The sequence below is a fragment of the Hylobates moloch genome, unplaced genomic scaffold, assembly GCF_009828535.3.
Source record: "Hylobates moloch isolate HMO894 unplaced genomic scaffold, HMol_V3 SCAFFOLD_18, whole genome shotgun sequence".
NCBI lineage: Eukaryota > Metazoa > Chordata > Mammalia > Primates > Hylobatidae > Hylobates > Hylobates moloch.
The window spans coordinates 23,191,074-23,205,975 of record NW_026652293.1 but is presented as its reverse complement, the minus strand read 5'-3'; the positions used below and the strand labels follow the sequence as shown (position 1 = coordinate 23,205,975).

Sequence of the window (14,902 nt, the reverse complement as noted above, 5' to 3'; positions counted from 1 at the left end):
AGTTATATTTATTTAGAGGCTTATAGTGATTTTTCTAAATGATATTGCTTTTTGTGGGATGCCTCAGAGTATGTGTTGCTATTTTTTTTTCTTTATTTGCTCATTTGGACTCCAGTTCAACTGCAAGAATATTAGAATACTTCATTGGTAGCAACCCTTAGAGTATTGGAAGACTACTAGAGAAAACCATGCCACACAGCTGTAGCTTAAATAGAACAGCAGTAGCCTATTAGTTCTCAGATAAAAATCATGTCACATTCATTTATGTAAGCCTATTCCCCAGCAGCCCTAAGCACAACACAGACACTGAATAAAACTTCACCACATATGCACATAAATTGGGTAAATTGTAGACTTCCAGACACACTTACCCTTATATAGAGTACTAAATATTTTTATTATTTCTAGCAATTACAGGATCACTTACTATGTATACATTTTGCTTTAATTTCTAATATTATTAATTCAAGTAAGAGCAATTAAATGTTTTCACTAATCTTATTTTTTTAATGGTGATATGTTACCGTCAGTTTATTTTTTTATTTTTTATTTTATTTTATTTTATTATTATTATTAAAACAAAAAAATTAAGAGATTTTTCAAATGTAAAAAATAGCAACTGACTTCTGTTATAAGCATCAAGAAAAGTAAAATGGGTTAACTTAAGCAAAAATAGTAATGTATTACATAAAAAATATGATAATTTTATAATTTCCAGCTTTCTTTTAGGTCATCATTTTCAATGGACAGGATTCTATTTGGTTTTCAAACTTTAACTTACACCAAAGGTGAACGCGTTTCAGAATTTGAACGGAATTGTTTAAGCCATTTTTGAGTTACGTGAAGGTGAGAGTACATTTTTCATGCACCTAGTTAAAGCAGCCCCCAACCTTTTCTACTGGTGCAAGCCACAAAAGACTAATGCTATATATTATATAGTCAACAGGATTATTAAATTTCTCACCAAAACCGCTAAATTTAAAAGGAAAAAATCATTTTTAAGATGACAAAATTTCCATTTATGAGTCCAAAAATTGCGGATAGAAGATTGTAGTTTAAAAGGAAAGAAAATACAATTAAGGTCAACTCAGATTTCGGTCTAAATTAGATAGAAAATGGATATAGGACAAATATCAAATTAGTGTAGCACTTCAGAGCAGAAATGTTATGAAGTTAATGCACTTTAAAATGTAAAAGTAATTTAACCTCAACCTTTTACAATCCACCTAGAGGGAAAAGCAGAAGCTGAAATAGAAATTCGATGCCAAGCACATCCTCTAGTGAGTTTTGATCACTTAAAACTTGAGCTCCTCTTAACCAGCATAATGGGTAAAATATCCATTATGAAGTGGCATAAAATAAATTTGGAATTATGTATCACATCACTAATTATTTCTTAAACCTAGCTAAGTTTTATTTAATTCCCTGAGCAAAAAGTGTTCAAATTTAAGATGGAGAAATAATATATTAAATGTTTAGAATGTTAAGGGCGAAAATATGGTGTCTTTTTTAACTTGACATTTGTCAATGGCATGTCATATTTTTAAACTCATTTTTACTCCAGCTTACTTGGTGGTTTTGGATCTCTATTCACTTCCTTTCCAGTTACCACCAACTTGATAAGCCTGTCCTTTATGTCATTACTCAAGTCAGTGATGAAATGGTTGAATAGGATGGGGTCAGGGGTATTGCATCATTCGTTTATAGAGATCATTATCTGTCGGCATTATATGTAATAGGAAGTATTTTGCCCATTAGTTGATGCAGTTTCTTCCTACCATCAATGGTCTTTACAATTTGGCACGTTTTTGCAGTGGCTGGCACCGGTTGTTCCATTCCATGTTTAGTGCTTCCTTCAGGAGCTCTTGTAAGGCAGGCCTGGTGGTGACAAAATCTCTCACCACTTGCTTCTCTGTAAATGATTTCATTTCTCCTTCAATTATGAAGCTTAGTTTGAGCTGGATATGAAATTTTGGGTTGAAAACTCTTTTCTTTAAGAATGTTGACTACTGGCCCCCACTGTTTTCTGGCTTGTAGAGTTTCTGCAGGTAGCCTGATGGGCTACCCTTTGTGGGTAACCCGACCTTTCTCTCTGGCTGCCCTTAATATTTTTCCCTTCATTTCAACCTTGGTGAATCTGACAATTATGTGTCTTGGGGTTGGTCTTCTCAAGGAGTATCTTTGTGGTGTTCTCTGTATTTCCTGAATTTGAATGTTGGCCTGCCTTGCTAGGTTGGGGAATTTCTCCTGGATGATATACTGAAGAGTGTTTTCCAACTTGGTTCCATTCTCCTGAAACATTCAGGTACACCAATCAAATGTAGATTTGGTCTTTTCACATATTCCCATATTTCTTGGAGGCTTTGTCCATTTCTTTTCACTCTTTTTTCTCTAAACTGCTCTTCTTGCTTTATTTCACTAATTTGATCTTCAATCATTGATACCCTTTTTTCCACTTGATCGAATTGGCTATTGAAGCTTGTGCATGTGTCATGTAGTTCTTGTGCCATAATTTTCAGCTCCATCGGATCATTTAAGGTCTTCTCTACACTGTTTACTCTAGTTAGCCATTTGTCTAATCTTTTTTCAAATTTTTTAGCTTCCTTGCGATGGGTTCGAACATCCTCTTTTAGCTGGGAGATGTTTGTTATTACTGACCTTCTGAAGCCTACTTCAGGGTTATTCTCCATCCAGCTTTGTTCTGTTGCTGGTGAAGAGCCGCGATCCTTTGGAGGACAAGAGGTGCTCTGGTTTTTATAATTTTCAGCTTTTCTGCTCTGGTTTCTCCCCATCTTTCTAGTTTTATCTACCTTTGGTCTTTGATGTTGGTAACCTACAGATTGGGTTTTGGTGTGGATTTCCTTTTTGGTGATATTGATGCTATTCCTTTCTGTTTGTTAGTTTTCCTTCTAACAGTCAGATCCCTCAGCTGCAGGTCTGTTGGGGTTTGCTCAGAGGTCCACTCCAGACCCTGTTTGCCTGGGTATCACCAGTGGAGGTGGCAGAACAGCAAATATTGCTGCCTGTTCCTTCCTCTGGAAGCTTCATCCCAGAGGTGCACCCACCTGTATGAGATGTCAGTTGGCCTCTACTGGGAGGTGTCTCTCAGTTAGGCTACATGGGGATCAGGGACCCACTTGAGGAGGCAATCTGTCCATTCTCTGAGCTCAAACACCATGCTGGGAGAACCACTGCTATCTTCAGAGCTGTCAGACAGAGACGCTTAAGTCTGCAGAAGTTTCTGCTGCCTTTTGTTCAGCTACGCCCTGCCCCCAGAGGTGGAGTCTATAGAGGCAGCAGGCCTTGCTGAACTGCGGTGGGCTGCCCAGTTCAAGCTTCCCCAGCTGCTTTGTTCAACTACTCAAGCCTCAGCAATGATGGATGCCCCTCCTCCTGCCAGGTTGCTGCCTTGCAGGTCAATCTCAGTCTGCTGCCCTAGCAGTGAGCAAGGCTCTGTGGGCATGGGACCTCGCCCAGCCAGGCATGGGATATAATCTGGTGTGTCATTTGCTAAGACCGTACATGGAAAAACGGGACACTCCCACCCGAATACTGCACTAGTTATTGTTTTAAGAGCTTTTCAAATATTAACTCATTTGAAAAATAAAAAAATAAGAAGAAATAGAGAAAATTCAATGAAACTAAAAGCTCTTTCTTGGAAAAGAGCAACAAAGTTGAAAAAAAAAGTTTACCTAGATTTATGAAGATAAAAAGAGAAAACTCATGTAACTAAAAGTAAGGAAACTAGAAATAACTAAAAATCAGGACTAAATTAGGGATATTACTACTGGCCTTACAGAAACACAAAGAGTATTAAAGAAATGCTATGAACAATTGCATGCCAACAAATTGTATAATTTCAATGAAATGGAAACATTTCTAGGAAGACAGAGACCTTCTTAACTGATGACCTTGATTTCCTTAATCACATAGAATATGAAGGTCATTGCTCAGGTTTAGAAGGGCCAAGCCTGGATAGAGTTGGTGAGAAGAGTGATAAATGTTTGGAAGAGCCATGTAGCTACAAGATAAAGCTGAACAAGGGCTAGGCATAGTGGTTCAAGCCTGTAATCTCAGCACTTGGGGTGGCCAAAGTTGGAGGATCTCTTGAGACCCTTAAGTTCTTGAAACTGAACTCAAGAAGAAATACACAGTATGAATAAACCTAGTGAAGAGATTGAACTAATAACCAAAATCTACCTACAAAGAAAAGTCCACATCTAGATGGCTTCACCACTAAATTCAACCAAAAACTCAAGGAAGAATTAATACCAATTCTTCATAAACTCTTTCACAAAATAGAAGTGGAAGGAATATTTCCCGATTCCTTTTATGAGGCCAGTAATACTGCGTACCAAAACCAGACAGATGTATCTCAGGAAAATGTAGTCCAATATCCACTTTGAATGTAGGCATAACAATCCTCAGCAAAATACTAGCAAATTAGATCTAGCCACATATAAAAGAAATATACACATTGACCAGATGAGATTTAGCCCAAAGAATGCAAAGTTTATGCAACATCCTAAAATCAACTAATGTAATAAATCATGTAAATAGAATTAAAAAATAAAAATTACATGCTTAATAGATATAAAAAAGCATTTGACAAAATCAACACATTTTCATGTAAAAAACACTCACCAAGCTATGAATTGAAAAGAACTTCCTCCATATATTAAAGAGCATGTATGAAAAACCCACAGATAACATCCTACATAATAGTGAGAGAAGGAATACTTTCTTCCTAAGAGCAGGACAAAGGAAGAATTTCCATTCTCACCACCAGGAGAAGTAGGCAATAAATAAATAAATAAATAAATAAATAAATAAATAAATAAATAAATAAATAAAATAAAGTGCAATACAGACTGGACAGGAAGAAGTACAATTATCTCTGTTTGCAGATAACATTATCTAATAGAAAGTCTCAAAGAAGGCCAGGCATGGTGGCTCACGCCTGCATTTCCAGCACTTTGGGAGGCTGAGGTGGGTGGAACACCTGAGGTCAGGAGTTCAAGGCCAGCTTGACCAATATGGTAAAACCCAGTAGCTACTTAAAATACAAAAATTAGCTAGGCGTGGTGGCCGGCGCCTGTAGTCCCAGCTACTTGGGAGGCTGAGATAGGAGAATTGCTTGAGTCTGGGAGTCAGAGGTTGCAGTGAGCCAACATTGAGCCACTGCACTCCAGCCTGGGTAACAGAGCGAGACCCCGTCTCAAAAGAAATTAAAAACAAAAAAAAAAACAAGAAGCAACTTAAGAACCAAAAAAAAAGAAAAAGGAAAAGAAAGCAAAAACAGAGTGGTTACCAGGATGGGAGAGGTGGTAGAGGGAGGTCATGACAAGATATTAGGTCAATGAGCACAAAGTTGCAGTTACATAGGATGAATAAATGTAGAGATCCAATGTATGACATGAAGATTATAGTTAAAAATATTGTATCGCCTAGTGGAAATTTGCAAAGAGAATAGATTCTAGCTGCTCTCACCACAAAGAAAAAAAGTATGTAAGATGAAAAGATGATTGGTATGGTAATTTGCTTGGCTATAGTAACCATTTCACTATGTTTAAATATATTAAAACACTATGTTGTACACCTTAAATATATACAATCAAAAAGAGTACCAAATATGAATCTTTCCTATAAATGCAAAATATAAAATGTGCAACAATTATAAATGGTTCATATGCATATTTTCTTGGGTATTCTTAAAGTAAGTTTTAAAAACATATATATATATATATAGAGAGAGAGAGGTAAAATTAAAAATAAATATATTATCATTTTACTGATTTTACCCCTAAATAACAAATAATTTACTTATCAAAACTGCTTCTTGGAAAAGTATTGTCATGTTTAATTTCATAAATAGCTTTAAAAATTTTAATGTAATGTATTTTATAATTTCAGAAATGTAAATTTAGAGTTAGCTCTAGTGCCTCTTTTCAACATCACCTGCAACACTCTTAAGTTAACTATGCAGCAGTAAAAAATCATTTCAAGATGGATTTTTTAAAGCTGAAATACTGACCTTCAAGTTAATTGTAATACATTGTTTCTACTTATTCCTAGGTTTGCTGCTCAAAACTTTCCAAACACTATAATTTTGAAAGCTATCTGATTATCCTTTCTACATTTGAAGAATACAAGAGACACAGTAACATATCAGTAATTATTTTTGAAAATAATTACTTTAAAAATATTTCAGTAGTATCCTATTATAAAAACTTAATTTTACTCAGTGCATTATTTCTAAAAATTAAAATAATAAAATTATCTTTGAAAATATGTGTGACATAATACATCAGGTGATAGATTAAATATCCTTTCAAAGTATACAGTGTGTTGTGTTTTTCTCATCACCATCAATTATATAGCATTAATGTTTATTAGACTATTTAAAAATAAACATGTTAGTATAATTTTTTGAATAACTTAAGTCAATTGAATTGAGTCTTCAGAAAATAATGACCAACTCTAAACATTACACTTCACATTTTATTGGACTACAAATAATATTGTGAAATAATATTTGATATAAACACTGTTAATTGCAAAAGTATGGCAATTAATTAAGCTATGGATGTTTGTGTCAGTGTTTTTTATTTACATATTAACAAAGTATAGTCTACATTTATATTCATAATTATAAAAGACAAAACAAACAAATTGCTTTATTCCACTTTCTAGAAACTGGCTCATAGTTAAATTGCTTAACTCTTGTGATTTGTAAGAATTAGCGTGATAAAAGCTGGCATGATATTGTAGATCTAATTATATTTTTGCTGTTACCTGATAACAATTCTATTTACTTCATTTTTTTCAATTATCTGTCTCCTAAATTCTGTAAATCACAGAACAACTTCATTCAACATTTGCTCTAGAAATTAAATACCTACTATATGTCACTTAAAACACAACTTACATTACCAAATCAAAGAAATTGTGAATCTTGTTATCCTTAGTTTGACAATTTAAAGCATACAAGCAATGCACTGAACCTTTAGGTATTTAGTAAAGGAATTAAGATCTTGGTTTCAGAGACTGCAAGAGCACTTTACGTCGAATTGTTTATTCAACTAGAAAAGATTTCAGCAGTTGAATACCCTTGGATCCAGCCTACCGAAGTCCCCTCACACATCTACTCAGTTCCTTATACTTACTTCTAAGCACTTACAATCTTAGTCATACTTATAAATGAAGAGAGACACCTTTTACCTGTGCAGGGACACATTTCATAAGTAATAAAAATAAAAGATACTCTCCATACAAAATTGCACAGGCACATGAGTGTTCATGTAACTCAGAGCTGGGGACTTCCTGCAGTGCACATGGTCATGGGTTTCTGGCTCCACTCTTGCTTGAACACAGCACACAAGCACAATGCCTTTCCCTGGAACCTTCATAGTAACCCTGAGTGCAGCTAATCTTGGCCTGGAAAATCATCAGCTACTTAAAATCACAGCTGCCTCAGAAGGAAATTCCCCTTAGGTCTAAATTAAACCCTGAAAGGTGTAATTGCTCTCCACTCTTTCCCATTCCCCGCTACCTCACCACCTCACACTTGCACTCCCTATGAATTTCCATGCCTGTGTTCTGGGTTGTGTTGTTACCAGCTGGTGCTTATCTCATTTCCTTTTTTCCTTAGTTACAGCACAAGATGGGTACTTCTGTTCACAATGATATAGACCCTGTATCATTCCCACTGTTTGCTGTTTCCTCCACCTAATATAAAGCCGCCTTTCCTCCCATCTCCAGCCACTCTACACACACTTTAAATCATTTTTATTATGAGCACTGGAACTCCTTTCCGTGGTTAACGGACAATGGGCATTCCCCGTGGCCCTGTCAAGGTGAGTCTGTTGACTCCCAAATTCCAGATTACTCTTTCTTCCTTCTCAGAACTGCTTAGATGACACACTTCCTATAAGTGTCACTTCTTTGGGACTGGTTTCCACCACACAGCTAGGTTATAGACTTAATGAATCATCATCATTTCCATTTATATTAACAGAGTCTAAATACAATGCCTGTATACAACAGTATGCCTCATTAAAACATATATATATATATATATATATATATATTTATATTTGTGCCACATACTTCTCCTGTGGGAGAAGAGAAGTATATGCAAATACCCATTATGTTTTGACATGAAATGTGCCTGCATATTTCTTACTTAGAGTACAAAAACTGTTGTATAATTTCACAGACACACTTGGTGCTGAACAGCAACAACAAAAATCAATAGCTATATAATAAAATCATTTACAGCAATGATTTCTTCTATTAGAAAATACAGTTTGACCAGTTTCTGTTTATATCCTTGAAATTGATTTCTGGAAAAGTTTAGTTTTCCTCAGCAACCACAAGCTAAGTTTCTCTAACAACAGCTTACAAAATTTTTAAATTAACTGAAACATCTGCATTCATGCTGGCTACATTTTTATCTGTACAGCATAAATACTATTTATACACTTGTTGCTTAGTATAACATTAGTCCTAGAGTCAGAAGCCAACTAACTATATTGCATGATTTGTGTCAACTGAAGTCTGTTTCCCAACATCATCTACTAGCAATATTAGGATTTTGTCATATTATTTGTGTAACCCTTAAGCTAAAGGTATTTCCACATCACCTTTAATTTTCTCCAGTACATCCCGAACAAAAAGATATACTTGGAGCAATCTTCCAAGCATTCTAACCCATTTATGGGTTAAAGTTGAAGTAGTAACTTTTTTTTTTTTTTTTCCAGGAGATGCCTGCCGTCACAGGCGCCACAAACCTTTCCTTTATTGCAAACATGTCCCAGTCCCGGGAGGCTTGGAAAGAGTGGGAACCAGGGGAACCCAGGGATGGGATTCCACCAAAAACGAACCGTCCTGCTGTCCTGTCGAGGGTCCCCCACCCACAGGACGTCGCCATGGGACAGCCACTGAGGGACCAGGGAGAGGGGCGGCAGAGCAGGGAGGCAGGGACAGGGAGGGGTCACCCCAGGGCAGTGGCAGGGCTGGAACTCGTCCCTAACATCCCTGAGCCCCAGCAGGTGCCCTGTGTTAGAAGCGAAAGGGCTGGTGGGGGTGGGTGGACAAGGGGCAGAATGATCCTGCCCCCCACCAGTATCGCCAGGTGCTGGCCCAGTGGCCCCAGGCCCTGGCAGCTGGCGTCCTCCACTGCCTTCCCCCTGCTCTGCGCGGGGACATTCAGTCCGCTGGGGAGGCCTCAGTGATGGCCCTCTCCACCCGCAGGTACCAGGGCTGGATGTGCGTGTGCTGCATCAGGTCATCAAATGCATCCAGCCCCTCCATCACACGCAGCAAACTTTTTTTTTTTTTTTTTTTGAGACGGAGTCTCGCTCCCCGGATTGTGTGATTTCCAAGCCCTAACTTTTTTTTTTTTTTTTTTGAGACGGAGTCTCGCTCTGTCCCCCAGGCTGGAGTGCAGTGGCGTGATCTCCGCTCACTGCAAGCTCTGCCTCCCAGGTTCATGATATTTTCTTGCCTCAGCCTCCCAGTAGCTGGGACTACAGGCTCCTGCCACCACGCCCAGCTAATTTTTTGTATTTTTAGTAGAGACGGGGTTTCAACGTGTTAGCCAGGATGATCTCGATCTCCCGACCTCAAGTGATCCAGCTGCCTCAGCCTCTCAAAGTGCTGAGATTACAGGCATGAGCCACCACGCCGCCTAAGTAACTTTTCAACTGACACAAAAATGAACACACATTAATTTTAGTTTCATAAAGTAATACAACGTTACATTTAATCATTATTTTTTGTGTTAACTATGAAAGGTTAGATTTGAAACACTCCAAAATGCTCTCTCTATATTATTTTGTTATGGTTAACTTAGGCTAGGATCATACTCTTCTGACACTGTTAATTTTACAATGGCCATTTGACAAATGAAATTACATTGACCTAATTTGCCAGAGAATATGTCTAAAACTTATTGTTTAGGAGACAACAATTTCTCCTCTCTGTTTCTCAATCTCTTTCTCTCATTCATTTTCTTTTTTTCTTTTGAAAATCAGAACTAAATTATTCTCCTCTCTTCTCAGTTTTGATAAAGTCAACCTTAGTGTATTCAAAGTCAAATGACTTTAGTGAACACATAATATTAATCCACCAATTCTACATTATGGTATATTTTGCCTCCTAGAAACCCATATAACCATGCACCTGTACATCTTAATATATCTTAAAAACATTGAGGGGTCATTTTCTATGAAGCAGGACTTCTTAAAAATATTTTGTGCCATGGACGACTTTAAGCCTGATAAAGCCTCTCTTCTCAGAATAGTATTTTTAAATGGGTAAAATAAATTAAGGAGAATTATAAAAGAAATTGATGTTATTAAAACAAATTTGTATTCATGTTTACTTTGTGAGGGAGTCTGTGTACCCCAAGATAAGTTCATACAATTCAAATATACTTTAATTACATTTAACCATGTGTATTCATGTTTACTTTGTGAGGGAGTCTGTGTACCCCAAGATAAATTCATACAATTCAAATACAGTTTAATTACATTTAACCATGAAGAATCTTGACCTACTTATCAAGTAAATATTATATTGAAATACATACAATTTCATCTTAAATATATTACATAATTGAAAGCAAGAAAATTGTAAATATATTTTTATAAAATAATTGTTTAAATTCATGGAATAAGCAAATGCATAAAAATGCCTTTTGGAGATAGAAGAAACAAACAATGGAAGGTGATAATTTTATCGTAAACTCATTCTTACCTTTATGGCAGTGGATGCAATTTGAATGTGGTGAAGTCTCCGAAGAGTGCTGTCCCTGTCAATGAAATAAGAAGCGGCTAGCTGATGTAGCGTCTCCAGAGTGACCGAAGAGCTATTGGTGCTGGAATCACTTCCTTCAGCTCGTTTGCTCAACTTCCGCTTGTCCACAAAAATTGTGAGTGACTCCTCTCCTGCATTAATAATATTTCAAATTATTCAGTTTTCCACTTAAAATCTTTTTTTTTTTAACTTATCTGCAGGTGGAAAGGTCTAGCTTATGGATATAATAAAACAAAGGAGTGATATATGCCAAAAGGGGAAGGGGTTTTATTTTTGGTCACAGATATATCTCAAGTACCTCAAAAAGTGCCTGGGATATTGGTCACTTTAAATACATAGTTACTGAACGTCAAATATTTAGCTTTTGCAGAACAGTTTCTCCAGATTTTATTGACTTTCTAACATAGTTTAGCATAACACTCATATGGTCCAAAACAAAATTAATTTATGGAAAACAAACAAGTGAGGGGCATAAACTGAAACTGTATTTTACTCAGGGCCAGGCACGGTGGCTCACGCCTGTAATCCTAGCACTATGGAAGGCTGAGGCGGGCGGCGGATCATGAGGACAGGAGATCGAGACTATGCTGGCTAACACGGTGAAACCCCGTCTCTACTAAATATACATATATATATATATAAATTAGCCGGGCGTGGTGGCGGGCGCCTGTAGTTCCAGCTGCTCCGGAGGCTGAGGCGGGAGAATGGCGTGAACCCGGGAGGCGGAGCTTGCAGTGAGCGGAGATGGCGCCACTGCACTCCAGCCTGGGAAACAAAGCGAGACTCCGTCTCAAAAAAAAAAGAAAGAAAGAAATTGTATTTCCTCAGAAATTTTTACCATAGAATAGAATATCCAAATGGAAACATGACAAAGCACTAGTTTTCATCTGCACCTTTAAAATCCAGATAAAGCATGTGTATGCATATACAGGTATGTATATATATGTAATAAATTCAGAATTTCCCTGCATAGGATATATTAAAACATTGTGTGTTAATAAACTGTGTGAAAAACACTGAAATCAATGTAGGATTTAGGTAGTAGCAATTGGTTCTCAAACGTAAAACGTAAAGTGTATTACAATTAAGCTGAACTTTTCAATGTTCAAAAGACAAAAATCCATGTCATTGAAGTTAGACATTAAGAACTTGTGATCCTCTGACAAACATATGATTGGATACTCATCTAGCATATAATTGTCAAACTTGCTGTTTTCATTCTTTCAGGAACCCCTTTGTTTGGGTAGTAATGTGCCCATTTATAAACTAAGTCACTTTTATGAAAAGGCAAATAAGTTTGTCTAACAGAATAGTTTGCATTTCCTCTCTTCCTTACAATAATATCAATTTTAAAATGACATAGCCCAGGTGACAATCCAATCTTAAGTAAGAGCTCTTACATGTCTACCAGAGATCAGGTCAGCTTCTCTCAGAAACAGGTTTCAACTAATGTTATTTCTAAAACTCACATTCCTTGTTGGTATTTGGACCCCAAAATGCATATTAGAAATCCGTTAGAGGAAGGAGAATAGTTAGAGAAAAAATATATATTTCAAGAATAAATAGGTGGGTCAAATCATCAACAATATTAGGTAATGTACATGAAAAACAGCTTTGGATTAGTGGCAGCTAAAAGAGAAAAAGAATACATACATAAATACTATAAAATAAACGAACAAAAAATCTCCTACAATCATTTTCTCCAAGAAAAAGATCAACGGGTGAGGAAATTTCAGGAAGTGCATCTCAGAATGACCAAAGAATCAGAAAAACTCATCCACGTGATAAGTCATGAGAGTGCCAAAACATACAAATACCCTGTAGATAGATATAGAAAGAACACCAGTGGTATGGTGGTCTAAGTAAGTACTCACAGTGCAGTTCTGTGAATTATGCAAGAGACATATCTAAATAAGGAAAATTAAAAATAAAATGACAGAGACATCTTGGTAAATGTAAATTAAAAATAAAGCTAATAATCTTGATATTAGAGAATTTAGGTGAAAAATTGTTAAATGAGAAAAAATAGCAATGTAGTGCTAGTAACAGAAACTTGCAATGTTGCTTTAATAGCAACACTTTTCATAAAGCACAAGATACAGGAGCAATAGACATACACTGATAATATTATGAGACTTCAACACATATTTCTTTCTAGGTACAAAGGGGATAAAAGTAATGATAGAACTATATACAACCTCAAAATAAGGTAGACCTTATCAATAAATTGTAAACCTTATGTTAAGAATAGTGCAAGTAAAACTTACTTTCAATAATACACAGAACATTTACAAAAGGTGACCATGTATTTTGTTACAAAGAAACTTTTAGTAAATTCCATAAATTTGTAAGAATATAGTATGACTCACTGATGGCAATAAAAAACCTAAAAGTTAACAGAAAATTTAAAAAGATATTACATGTGAAAATTCCCTATTGTATAATATTTGAATGATAGGATAACTTAAGGCAAAATTACAAAGTTTAAAGGAAAATGTTATATATCAGAATTTAAGGAACACAGCTAAAAAGCACTGCTGAGAGAAATACCCATAACATACATGAGTTAACTACATGATTCTAAAATCAAAGAAAAATGATAAAAAAGCTTATATCAAATAAAAATAAATTCAAAGGTAAAAGCAGGTGTTAGTTGTTTTTAAAAAGAGTGGAAATGATAAACACAACCAAAAGTAGCTTCTTCCAGGAGAAAAAACACCGATTAGTCAACCTACTTTTTTTCTTCATGGAGAAAGAAAATTACATAACGAATTGACAGAATAAATATATAATAAAACAGAGAATAGAACATTTACTTAAAAACATGGAAGAACTATTTTCTAAGACATATTGCAAATAAGATTAGGTGTCACAGAACACCTTCCCCACCCCCCCAAAAAAAATTAACATACCCAAATAGTTCACAGTGGATTTTTGCCTGAAGTTTAAATATAAAAAAATTGATAATACTGAAAATGTAAAACTTCTAACTCTATTTTTATAAACTGAGTGTAAAATTAGCAGATGTCTAAAAATCATCATATGCAATATATTTTACAATTCATAAATATTGAAGCAAAATTATGACTAAAACAATAATGAACAATATCAAAGAGTAAATATTAAAAATGCATATCTCATGACCAATAGGATAATTCCAATACTGCAAAACTGGCTCAATAGTAGGAAATCATTAATATAATTCAGCATATTAACATATCCGGAAACAAAAACCGCTGCTATCCTCTATTGCTTAAAATACATTTATGAATAATTATAACTATTTATTAACTAAGAATTAATAAATTAGGAATCAATGAATAATAATGTTTTTTTTTCCATAGAGATGGAGTCTCACTGTGTTGCCCAGGCTGATCTCAAACTTCTGGCCTCAAGTGATCCTCCCACCTCAGCCTCCCAAAGTGCTGGGATTGCTGCCATGAGCCACTCCACTTTGTAAATACTTCTTTAAAGAAGTGAAATATAGTATCCTAAGCATAAAAGCCAGCAACTTTCTTAATGGGGAAACACAGGGGGCATCTCTATTAAAATCAGAACCAAACATACCCACAGTTGCTTCTATTATTCAACATGCTAATAAATTTATTAAAATGTAAATATAGAAGAGAATGCAAATTAGAATCACAGTGTCGGAAAAAACACTTAAACTATGTTTATTTCGCAGATAATATGATTATGCAGGTGAAAATCCAAAATTTAATAGACAAATTACTGCACATATACAGTAACAAAACTTAGTAAGGTACAAACAAGTAATAAAAATATTACTAACTCTATTAATAGACTGAAACACATGAATATTAACTAAGTATAAATAATAATGGATTAGATCACACCATTTAAACGGCACAAAAAATGTGAAACGTACATGAAAAGATTTGTAAATCACTTCTGAAAGTTGCCATAATAGACCTTATAAAATGACATGATCGATTTTTTTCTTGAGCATAAATATTCAACATCAAAATATATCAGTTTATCTTAATATAAAACAATGTACTCTGATTAAAAAAACTAAACAGATCATTTTTTTGTTTCCTGGAAGCAGGAAAATTAATCA

At 35.4% G+C, this 14,902-nt stretch overlaps 1 protein-coding gene across 3 annotated transcripts in view; it reads right to left on the bottom strand.

Moving 5' to 3' along the window:
• Window positions 1-14,902, bottom strand: part of BRINP3 (BMP/retinoic acid inducible neural specific 3) — a 372,340-nt gene that overhangs the window by 153,883 nt on the left and 203,555 nt on the right. For all 3 annotated transcript variants that reach the window (XM_032136362.2, XM_032136363.2, XM_032136365.2), the window contains exon 4: window positions 10,762-10,952. In XM_032136362.2, coding sequence (XP_031992253.1) covers window positions 10,762-10,952 — 191 coding nt within the window. The remainder of the gene's footprint in view (window positions 1-10,761; window positions 10,953-14,902) is intronic.